This window comes from Falco rusticolus, chromosome 5 (assembly GCF_015220075.1).
Source record: "Falco rusticolus isolate bFalRus1 chromosome 5, bFalRus1.pri, whole genome shotgun sequence".
Classification (NCBI taxonomy): domain Eukaryota; kingdom Metazoa; phylum Chordata; class Aves; order Falconiformes; family Falconidae; genus Falco; species Falco rusticolus.
The window spans coordinates 56,654,927-56,667,105 of record NC_051191.1 but is presented as its reverse complement, the minus strand read 5'-3'; the positions used below and the strand labels follow the sequence as shown (position 1 = coordinate 56,667,105).

General features: G+C 49.2%; 1 protein-coding gene across 2 annotated transcripts in view; it reads left to right on the top strand.

The window, feature by feature from the left end:
- Window positions 1-5,838, top strand: part of CACNA1I (calcium voltage-gated channel subunit alpha1 I) — a 92,028-nt gene extending 86,190 nt beyond the window's left edge. For both annotated transcript variants that reach the window (XM_037390312.1, XM_037390311.1), the window contains 2 exons: window positions 257-453; window positions 2,304-5,838. In XM_037390312.1, the coding sequence (XP_037246209.1) occupies window positions 257-453; window positions 2,304-3,005 (899 nt within the window). In that variant the 3' untranslated portion in view covers window positions 3,006-5,838. The remainder of the gene's footprint in view (window positions 1-256; window positions 454-2,303) is intronic.
- The last annotated feature ends 6,341 nt before the right edge of the window (window positions 5,839-12,179 follow it).

Below are 12,179 nucleotides of genomic sequence, written 5' to 3'. Positions count from 1 at the left end.
GCTGTTGCTTTATAGCTCTGAGCTATGTTATACCTTCTGGATCTGGTGCAGGTTTTGGTCCTTGTGTAGAAAGTGTGAACACTAGACTGAGACTTCTTGGCCAGGAGTGTGTGTTACTAAATGTCCTCTGTACACTAGACTTCCAGGACACTTGGTATACAGCAGCAAAAGTACTAAATCAAATCAAAGGACTCTTCAACTTCTTGTTTTTTTTCTGTTTCTGTTCTCCTTCCCATTTCTTTTGATGTTTTGTCAGTTCCTCCCAGCCCCTTCTCTCCAGGTGCGTCTTGCCCTCTGTTGCCTGTACCAGCAGAATTTTTCCACCCAGCCATCTCTGCCACCCAGACAGGGCCTGAGAAAGTATCATGTCCGCAGAACCTTCCTAAGATCTCTCTGCAAGGCTCATGGGCATCACTGAGATCTCCGAGTGTGAACTGCTCACTTCTTCATCAGGTGAGGGCCTCCGCTTCCCTCTGTTGAGAAAGCTTGATCTTCACATCACGCCCAAATAGAGGGGGCTGAATGGAGTGGATGGCAGAGGAAGAAGAGAGGTAGCTGTGGCCATGGGCTGGGCAACCTGGCTCTGACCTGCTGGAGGAGCACAGTGGACTGCAGAGTGCAGGAGAGCCAGGGAGGAAAGAGGGTTGTATAGCAAAGGGGTGGTTGTATAGCTCTCACCCCCTGAAATCATCTATTCTTCTGCTTTAGATTAAAAAATAACTTGATAGCTGCAGCTAGCCCCACATAAAGATGAAATCACATCACCTTTTAGCTCACTCCAGGGTCCCCTGCAACAAGTGTGCTGCAGACACCTGCATGCACAGCAGCCGCAGTGTGAGCCAGGAAGATGACAGCCGCCTCAGCTCCTCTTGGCGCCGTGACTCCAGATCACGCACCTTCTTGGTTGGAACAGGCTCCTCTCCACCTACCTCCTCCACAGCCCTTCGTGCCACATCCACACACTGCATCCCTGAGCTCACTGTTTTCTCCTGCCCACTTAGCTCTTACATCCCAGCAAAGTGCTATCTCTTTCTGAAAAGGCAGCTATTTCTCACTAATGAAAGAAAAGAATAAAAGTGTTGAGGGAAGATCAAGTGTTTCTGAAGAGTAGAGGAGACAGAGGTCAAAGTCCAGTAGAGGTCCCTGTTATTTTCTTGGAAGATACTCCACAAACAATTCCTGTTGGAGGAGTACAAGGACACTCTATTCCAGACAAACTAAAAAATAGAAATAAAATCATATGTTATCCAGTTCTATGTGACAGACACTGTTGGCACAATACAAATGTGTATAAATTCACCAAGGATAAATTTAGCTTTGAGCTGAGACCGCTGAGTTGTTGCGGTGTTGAAACTTCAAGTATAAGTTTAGACATGAAGAGAAAGAGCTCCGGAGCTGGCATACCACTGGGGCAAAAGTGCTGAACACTTGTAAAGGAGAAATTGGTAAACTGATTACATGATGCAGACTGTATTGAACAGCTGTGGTTCAGGAGACTGCTTCCAGTCCTGCATGCACCATTCCCAGTGCTGTGTCCCAGTGATGATCTCCTGGAGCAGACCAGTTTCCTAGGAACAACTGAAATGCAGCTCAACTATAACTGAGCCTTGATACAAGGAAATTAAGGCTGTTCCCTGCTGGAAGGGGACCCCAACTTTCTGCCCTACATACCATCACTGCCACTAGTGCTGGTCAGAAGAACCATGAGGCCTCTTTTCTCTTCCCAAACATTGCTGATTTTTTTAATGAGAAGAGGTCTCTGTACAGGGCCTAAGGTCAATGTGCAGAAACCCCATTACTTCCGACCAGCTGATGGTTTTGATGTGTCTGCAGCCTGTGTGGCAGGTTCACAGGGAAGCCAAGAGCAAGGACCCACAGGGATTCTTGGCTCTGCTGCCTACTGGACCACCAGTGGTTAGGGACAACCCAGTGGTGAGAGCTGTAGAGCTCGCAGCAGATCCAGCAACCCTTCCTTTTGGTGAAACATTTCACATGGGAGAGGAAGATTAATTCTGGAGCAGAATGAAATCAGAGCTTAAAATATTGAAATCTTTCCTCCTTCCCTGGAAGGGAATTACCTGGTGCTTTGTATCATTGCTCAGGTGGTTTATAACTGCCCTCCCCAGCAGAGAACAGCAAGAGAGGAATTGGAGTTTTTTTCCCTTTTTTTATAATTGTGGTTTATTTTCACACCCCAAATAGCTTTAAAAAAAAAAAAAAAAAAAAAAAAAAAGACGGCAAAGTGTCTTGCCTCCTGCCCATCTCTCTCCTGAGACCTGTATTTTTGCACTCCTGCTCCCCAGGCCCCTGAGAGCGATACCTCGCTGGACAGCCGGAGCAGCAGCTCGGCAGGCAGCTTGCAGACCACACTGGAGGACAGCCTCAACCTCAGCGACTCTCCTCAGTGCACCCTGGACCTCCCGGTGGCTCTGTGCCCTGTGCCAGCTGCCAGCAGCCAAAGACCCTTGGCAGCCCCCCTCTCCCCCACCTCTCGCCACCGGAGCCTGCGGGGCAGGGGGCTCTTCAGCCTGCGAAGCATCTGTCGTCACCAGCGCAGTCACAGCAGTGGCGGGAGCACCAGCCCTGGCTGCACCCACCACGACTCCATGGACCCCTCGGATGAGGAGGGGGCAGGCAGCAGCTTGCGGGGGGGTGGCAACAACAGTGAGCCTTTTGAGACCCTCAGCAGCCTCTCGCTGACCTCACTTTTCTCACCCCCACCGCCGGGGCTGACGCTGGTGAAGAAGTGCAGCAGCACCAGCAGCCTCCATACCAGCCCCTCGCCGCGTCGCCCTGCTGTCCACCACGCCAAGCCCTTCTACACCGTTGACCCCCGGGGCTTCCTCTCAATGCCCTCCTGGGTGACAGACTTCTGCAAGGACACCCCATCGCCCAGGGGAGGAGAAGACCCAGATGGCCCAGGCAGACTGGGAACAGGGGACCACGGCTCCCCGCTCCCATCTAAGCTGGAGCTGGGTGACGGAGTCAGCAAGAGGAACAGATGAGGGTCCCTGGGGCGCAGGGAGGGAGTGTTTGGTCTCTGGCACGGGGAGCATGTTTCACTAGTTTCTCCCCAGCGGCAATTCCAAAGGATTTGCAGGAAAAAGAACCAGGCAAACAAAAATTTATAAATATATATATATACGTAAATATATATATATATATACATATATATATATAAAAAAATAAATACTCTGGTACCGTACCTCAGAGGCATGGGAGAGTGCAAGCAATATGGGGACAGTCCTGCCCAAGGGCGCGACCTGGACTATCACCGCAGAGACTATAGTGACAAAAGGCCATGGGGCAGGGAGGGACAGGACCCTCCAGCCAGAACTGCCGCGTGGCAGCTGTTTAGTTATATACATATACATATACAGAGAGATTGATTTATTTATTTTTTTTACTGAGAGATTATGAATTTCAGAAAGTGCTAAAGAGGAACAAGCAAACAGGGGCTGAAGAAGGTGCTACACCAAACTAGGAGGGAGAGGGCGAAGGGAAGGGAAGCAGGGTGAGCAGTGAGGGAAGAATATCTGGGGTTTGCCTCGCCTGTTTCTGGGAACTTCCTTATTGTCCATACTTCCATTTCAAACATTAAAAATCGTGGGCCAGATCTTCAGGTCGAGCGTAAATTGGCAAAATGCAATTGTGTGCTTCTGTTGGTGTAAAGCAGCAGAGCTCTGGCTTGAGGTGGATTCATGCTGATTTACAGCAGGTGAAAATCTGGCCCCAGCAGCAGGGAAAAGCAAACAGCCATGGAGCACAGGAAACGTTTTGAGGTGAAAAGCCTTGCTTCGAAGGGAATGTGTGAGCACAGCAGGCAAGCTCATGGGAGGAGGGGATGGAGGCTCCATGGCATGTTTTTGTGGTTGTTTTTTTGGGGTTTGTTTCTTTCATTTTCCAAAGAAAGAAAACTGCTAAGGGAAAAGAAATTACAAGATATGTAGGGAAATCTGGAGTGGGAGAGACAGGGTGAAAGGGGAGGGGGAGGTCAGAAGGGGAGACAAAATTGAACTTTTCCCCCTTTCATTTGCAGTAATTGTGATATTTTATTTTAGAAGCCCAAAGGTGCAAAAATCATCTCTAGAGAAACCTATCTGTTATTTTTGTATCTATAGCTATATATATTAAAAGAAAATAAAACCTAGAATTTAAAAAAAGACAAATAAAAGCAAAGGGAGCTTCAGCAACACAAAATATAGTCAGTCCCCTGGCCAAGGGCTAGCCCTGTTCCAAGTCCCGCCGAGAAGACCCTACAAGAACATCCTTATCTCAGTGGTGGCTCTGCCTCCTCTCCAGCACATCACCTTCAACTTCTGGCATTTTCCCGATGTGCATCAGTGTAGCTGGGACCAGAGTCCTGCTCAATGCCAACTGCGGACATGGAGAGCAGGGAATGTTGGCCTCTGTGTGTGTGTGTGTGCATGCAAATGTAAGGATGTTTGTGTGTGTTGTGTCCAGGCTGACTGGCTCACCAGCTAGGGAGGTGGCGGGGAAGGGAGTAGGAGAACTGCAGCTCTCCTTGCCTCTGCCTCGCAGGGGAGTGCGGCCGGGGAGGGCTGCGGTGTGGAGGGTGAAGGCAGACTGACTCCTTGAACCATGACCTGCTTCAGGATCCAGGATCTGGTCCCACAGACGTGATCTTCTCCTGGTGTGGCTCCAGCAAAGCCTCTGGAAGCTGCATGCCTCCTTGCCTTTCCAGCGGTATGGCTGCACATGTCTCCTTCCTGGCCAGGGCCAGCCTGGATCTCCTCCTACAGCAACTCCAAGGTTTTGTGCCCTTCCCACGTTTTCAGGTGGGTAGGAAAGCTGGCCCCCTGGGGGCCACAAAGAATTTCGGATGTCACCTGTCACCCCTGGGAAGCTCCACTAAGGTGTGTCAGAAAAGACAAGAGAAGAGCGGCAGGAGAGAGAGGTAGCAGTGCAGTGGAGACGGGAAGGTTTGGAGGCTGGGACATTGCTCAGAGAACGAGTGGGGCTTCCTCAGGGATTCCTGTCCCATTTTTTCCATCAGATCAAGAGGGCCCCTGTAGCCTGCCCAAAGCTCTCCCAGCTGGCATATGAAGCATTATGAAGTGGGCAGTACAAAACAGATGTTCCAGTTTTATTGTGACCTGCCTGATTTTTAAGCAGCTGCTGCATCTTACGAACTGGGGCTGTAAACAGTGAGCGCGTCAGATGGGACCAACAGCCAGAGAAAGGATAATTACTGTGTGGACTTGATTTATTTGCTGCAAGGAACGTTTGCTGTGTTGCAAGTGTGCACACTGACTGCAGGGAGATCAGGCCTGTGGGAGAGGACAGGAGAGCCTAGGTCCTTGTCCTTGCAGAAAGGATGCTGATCTAGATTTATTAAAGCAATAATAAGGGTCTTTAAATGCTTTTTTTGCACTGGTGGTTCTTTGGATGAGTTGCCCCTGCTTGCTTACCCGTGGGCAAAGGAGAGACATGACACGTGGTTTCACATCCTTGGGGAAAGAGGGCAGTCAGCCCACAAATGGCTGAACGATGAACTTGGGCTGCACAAGGCTTAGGCTCAAGCCCAGAGCTGCTTTGAAGCCAGGGGTAGTGCTTGCCAACAAGACCCAAACAGTTAAAACCCATCCAAACCGCAGACCATGCAATGCATAGAGCGTTTCCTGGAAGATGGCCACAATGGGACTTGGAAGTGGGACTCCGAACTGTCCTGGCAGCTGTGTAAAGCCACAAAGCCGGTTCAGTGACCCTGCTTTAGCAGGGTGTCGGACTAGGTGATCTCCAGAGGCCCCTTTCAACCCCAGCCATTCTGTGATTCTGTGTGGACTGTGAAACGTTTCAGCTGAGGAATGAGAGAAAGGTTAGAGATCGGTGCAGTGCTAGAAGCTACCCCAACATTCAGTCATGACAGAAGTCTGGCCTGCACTTGGGATAGCTGGAAGGGGACAAGGGTCAACAGATGGTGGTGGTGACCTCATAGGGTGACTTACAGCCCCTAGGGTAGATGCTCTCTCAGCTTATTTTGGTGGTTCCTGGAAGTGACTTACAAGGACAACCTTCTTTGTTTCTCTTGTGGTTTGGGGTTCATGACAGTTCTTTTGCTTTGCACAGTGTCTCCCCTTTGCCTTCCAGCAGGGTCATGCCACCCGTCCCACCTCCCTGCAAAAGGGCTTTTACCCTCCACCTTAGGACTCGAGCAAAAGCCTTCTGGCTTAGGAAGGAGATTGCCATGGAAACAGAAGACTGGGTTATCTTTGGAGAATATTTTGTCTCTCTCTTTTAATTATTTACTAACTGTTTGAAGAAGAAGGAGGAAACATCCATCCTTCCTGAAGAGGAAGCAGAATACTAAAACCCAGCAAATGCCTTGTGTTTTTGCTGGGGATTTCTGTGGTGGGGCAGGTTGTGTGGTTTCTCCTGGCAAGAGCTGCCTTTCCCAGCTATGCCTGGCTGTTGGCACCAAGAGAAACCTCTGTCATCACCCACCCACCTCCCAGACAACACCTGAGGGCAGTCCAGGAATTGCCCAGGCATCTTTTCAGCCTCCCATCCTCCCCACTTCCCACAGGGGACTATATCGTGGGCAGCTCCTGCCAGGAGGCTCTTTGCTGTTGTCAGCCTGAGATCGCTCTGTTTTGTCCCGATGCCACGTTACCCTCGTGCTTGGCTCCCCCACGTCTGCCACTGAAAGCGGTCCCTCTTCCTGCTCGGTGCTGAGCTCCTCCACGTGCTCACACACCGTACCATGTCCAGCTCCGGCTGCTGCTCTGTCAAGTTTGGTGTATTTAGCTCTTTTCATCTTGGCTTGCCTGCTGGTTCCTCCACCTCTTTTCAATATTTTTCTCAGTGTTTTTTTCTAAGCCTTCCCTGTACATACGCAGCCTCTGGGCCCACCAGTGTGGTTTATTGCAGCTGTGGAGCAGAGCCCATCCCTAATGCTTTCCACCTTCTCTTCCACATTGTCCTCAACTGCTCCAACCTGCCCATGGAAAGCACACACCCATACTTAGCATTTTTTCTGCACCCAGAGACCCTGCCTCAGGACTGCCAAACGAATGAAGTGTACTGCTAGGTGTACTTCTTGTGGCATCTCCATCTTCATCTGCCTTACTACTACCAAAAGTTTCCTTAAGAAATTAGACATATGGGAAGCAATTGCCAGTGCGACCACTGTTTTGTTTCATGGGAAGCTGGCAGTGTGGTGCATTTGGGGTTTGGTGTGGTTTTTGTTGTTGTTTTGGGGGTTTTTGCGAGGCTAGGTCCTGTGAAAGACTGAACACCACCAGCTTTCTGTGAAATGAATACGGGTTGAGTAGGCCTGGGGGAGGCGGAAATTGAAAGTGTAATTGTGCAGGAAAATAATCTTCCAGACAAAAGAAACCTACAGCAAAAAACTTAGATGCTGTTAAGGAATTTTGTACTTTTCCTTCTTGCTGAGAATGAAATGATTCCTGCCAAAATGGCTGTCATGTCCAACATGCTCCCACAGGGCATCACAGAGGTGTTGTGTCCTGTGTGGCCCCTGATGACTGTCTCCTCAAGACACCGGTCCACTCATCCACCCCACACACAGAGCACTGAAGACGGGTCCCCAGGCAGTGACATGCCTGCAAGGCACAGCGGGAAATGTGCCCTGCACGCCCACTGTGCAATGAGAGCAAAAGGCATCCTAGCAGCAGCCCAGAAGCAGAGATTTGATTTTAGCCATCATAACTAAAAACTCAAAATTTGTTACGGAAGACGTGGAGGTAAGCAGCTTTGGTTTGCTTGTTCTCATCACAAGAATTTCACAGAGAAGAGAAAAATTAAACCCCGCTGATTTTCTGACTAGCTGCAATACAGAACACACAGTGCACTTTCTAGGAAGTGCTTGGTACTTTGCGAAGTCAGGCCCCTGGATGTATGCCACCCACTTCAGTTTATCTGCGTACGATCTAACTTTCCAAATATTCCCTTCCCTGGTCTTCATGAATACTTTATTTTATGAGATCTGCCTTACATCTCAGGTTTTCCTGTGTTATTTCTGTTCCTTGCTAGGGACTGGCTTCCAGTAGGAACTCAATAGCTCAGTATCTTTGAGTTATCATTCATTTCCCCCCACTCATTTAGACATATATGTTTCTTCTCTAGCACTTTTTTCTTCTTTGCATATTTCCAAGCTCCCTGTTTATTTTTGCTAAGATCCTGTCACACTTTGGGTGGATGCTGGCAAGGCGATACTCAATATTGGTGCCTCCCAGCCACTTCCAGAGCAGATGTGCTCAATTTACAAGAGCTTTCACCACCAACAAAACCGGCATCCCAGCCTACATTTGCAGCATGCCTCTGCTTTTGCTCCAACAGCAGTTGCAGTAATAAGGGCTGTGCCCTTTCCCTTATGACAACGATGGGATTGCACAGATGCTCCTTATGGCCAGGTACGTCCTCAGTTTCACTTTGTACATCAGCAAAGCTGCTGAGCATCTTTCGTGCTTGTGACATTAGTAGTAGAAGGGAGGACTCGGCACCTCATGAAGTTTCTTCCATGAGTGGTTGGGCTGTTGCCTTGCAAGCTACAGCAGGCTCCAGCTCACGCTCTCCCTTTGCTGTGCAGAGCTGTGGGCACACAGGAAAACAAACCTTTTTCCTTACCTGTTTTGCTTGAAGTCACCAAAGTCAGCAGATACAGCTCTCTTTTTGTCTCATGGTCTGCGAAGCAGAATGATAGAGTGGGGGAGGCACTGTTTTTCCAAGAATTTTTTCCTGGACACCAGAGCACTTTAACCCCTCTGGCTAACACTGTTTTAGTTACCTGTATTATTTCTGAAAACTTTGAAAGGTGCTTTGGCTTGGGATTTTTTTTTTTGTTTGTTTCTGGTTGTTGGGGAGGGTCGGTGCACACAGTGCACCATGCAAAACAGCTGCAGCTCCTCCTGCAGCTCTTCCCTTCCCTTTCCTCCAGCTTAACATCCTGGATGAAATTTTTGTACTGTAAGTTACCTGTCTGGGCTGACCACAGTGTGGTGGGATTTGCAGCCTGCCATCGCTCTGTTGCCACAACTTACTTTCTCTCACCTTTCTTATGACTGCTGCTAAGGCAAGAACACTGTTGCCTTGCAGAGCCTGGCAAAGCATCTCCAAAAAGGGGGCTGCAAACCACCCAGCACAAGCCGGTGGCCACCAGTCCTTCAGTCAGAAACACCCATAAGGGGTAAGGTGCTGCTTCAAAACAAATCAGCAGCAATGTTGGGCTGTGTGGATAGCAAAAAAGGGAAAATATTTTTCAGTGAAACATATTTAATCCAAGCTTTTGCTCTTAAATTGCAAAGTGCCTTCTTAGGAGAAAGATACCCACCCAAACACAAGGAGGAGAAATGTCATACAGGAGCCCAAGGTACATGGTCCACACACAAGCAGGCATTTTTATTACCCTGCAAGTCCTTGGTATAAGTCTTGCTTTCAAGCTATCACAGCTTTGGATATGAGGTACCAGGTGGGCTTTCCTCTAAAACTTCCATTGTCATTTTTAGCTGCATCTAATAGTCACTGGGATGATAACAATGAAAGTGGATGACCCCATTTCTCCTTTCAATTACAACTTCACAGTTAATTTATTTCTCATTTATGTACTTCTCCCACTTCCTTATCTGAGCCATATGAAGGGATTGTTTCAAGATATGATCTACACACAGAAATACTACAGAATTCTAGATAATAATAGATATTTCTAAGAAAGAGTTGAGTGCAATGTAAGTGGATTGGCATGGATAAAAAAAATCTGCTTTTGTGTGTATATTCCCTCTACATACATACACATACCACCCCCACACCCCGTACACTTATATTTCCTGTCACAGTCTTTAAAAATGACCTTCCATTGAATGTAGAGTTACTAACATGTGAGGGACTGTTAATCATCATTGGCCACTGATTACTTTCTGCTGTTATAGTAAGCCCAGGCATAGGAAATAAATCAGGAAGAAAAAAAAATAAAAGAGAAACCAACAATAAACAACATGGCATTGAATAAAAAAAAACCCAGAGAGACTATTCTGAAAATCCCTTACTGTCTGCTCAAGTATTTATTCTCGTGCTTCCATAGTCACTGCCACTTTATGTGTGTGTGTGTGTATGTGGGTGTGGGCATGTACCTGTTTCAGGATGGCTGTGGTTTATAATCAGATCTCCAATTAGTCTTTTTTTTCCAAGTGTATATTAAAGCAATAAACAGACTGAACTGCTGACACAGGACACTACTCATCAGTAGTCCCCGCAGCACTGACAGGCAATGCCCGGGCAGCACTTCCATCACTGTCTGCAATGAGTTGCAGAGGTCTCTGCTCACCCCAGGGCAGAGAGCCCCTTTCCATCCATGCACCATGGACCTGGAGCAAGGGGCAGCCTCAGAGTGTTACAGCCTGAGATGCCAGGCACAGCTCAGCTGCAGCCCATGCTAGTCACTGTGGCACGTTCATATCTGCTACTCAGGGACTGGCATCTGTGGGGAGGGGAAATCAGGGTGGCGCGTAACTGTGGCAGACCGCATGGTCAGGCATGCAAGGGCCTGGGGCCCCTGGACCCACCACGTGTATGTGTGCATGTATGTACACTGGGGGGGACCACCAGGACCTTCCTCGCAAGTGTAAATTGCTAGTCCATCTGCAATTCAGGACTTGAGCTGTGGCACTTCAGCATCAACCATTCCCTCAGGAACCAAATAAGGTCACAGGTCCATGTTGAAACATGTTGAAATATTGTCCCTTTTCAGCAAGGCCATGCAGGCACTCACACGAGGGAGGCCAGGGGAACGGCAGCTCGCTCTGCGGTGGAAACCACCAGTGCACGGAGCCCTGGCTGGGGTGGGCAAGCAGGACAGGTACCCCTGTGCTGCTCACAAATTCAGAAGGCTAGTTATCACCTACCTGAGCATTGTTCCTACGTGGGTTTGCACATGAAATGGAGACAGTGTTGGCAGCAAGGAGGGACCAGGAGCCCCTGCCCTTGGCCCCGACATCCTGGAGCCTGACTGAAGTCTGACCCGTAACATGGGACTTTGCTTTCAGTCCTGGGCACCTCTGATGTGGGCATGGCTTAACAGCCCGAAATCTCACAACAAAGCAAGGGTGCCTGTGCAGCTGCCGGTTCTTTGACCAATGTCAAGCCCAGGGCTCTAGATCCTGCTCCAGCGTGACCCCTCCGGGCCTCTTCTGTAATTCTGCTTTGTGACCAGCACAGAGGCAGAGCCATCGCCTCCATCCCAGCTAACTCCAACACCCCGATCTGCTGGGACCCGCCGGCAGGCTGAGCCATGGGGCTGGGAGGGCTGGCTCCACCTGAGCCTGGCTGGTAAACAGCCCTTCCTTCTGTGCTTGGATGGACACAACATTTTAATGTTTATTTGTGTCCAACCAGGCAAAAATACAGCCTAGGTAGCAAACAGATGAAAAGGCCTGAGGGGAATTTGCACTAACTGTGGAGAAAGCTAGTTAAGGGTCTGGAGGAGGTGAAGATCTGACTCCTGGCTTGAGACATGGATGATTCACCCTGAGGGACACACCAAAGGTGCAGGTTTCTTCCCTCCAGCCTCATGCTCACTGCTGCTGCATTTTTCTGCTCTGTAAATACTGCAGGAATCAATGCAGCGGCTAATGTAGCATTTTTGACATTTGAGGGAAGATTACCTCAGAAGCAAGTGTATAAATCTGCTTCATCAAAAGTCCAGAGGCAGAAAGCAGATGCTGACTTGGAGACTCTCTCTGCCTGCCTGGAGTCTCCTGGTGGCAGCCCCAGAGGGGCAGGACCCATGGATGTGGGAAGCTGTGGGGCTGTTGCAGCACCGGATGGGTCTGAGCACGCAGGTAGGGAGGGAAAGAGGCAGCCTGGCTGGTTGTGTTGTTTGCTTTGCACTGGTGATGATGCAGTGGTATCATTTTCATGCTAAATGCTAATTTTCTGCTTTGCTGGCCTCAGAATCGCCTACATTCATATCCTTCATTGCAGCAATTAAAGGGCTGGGTGCTTGAGCTGAGGCACTTGCGATGAGCAGGATTTTAATCGGTGTGCATTGGAGAGAAGGAGGAATGTGATTGCCTTGCTGTTGCTGTGGGAACGTGGGCAAGCAAACCTGGGCCCATGATGGGTAGGAGAGCCCCTACCGCAGTACACATGTGCATCGGCTTCAGCCCAGTGCTGGACCAGGGAATTCAGGCTTGCTGCATCTT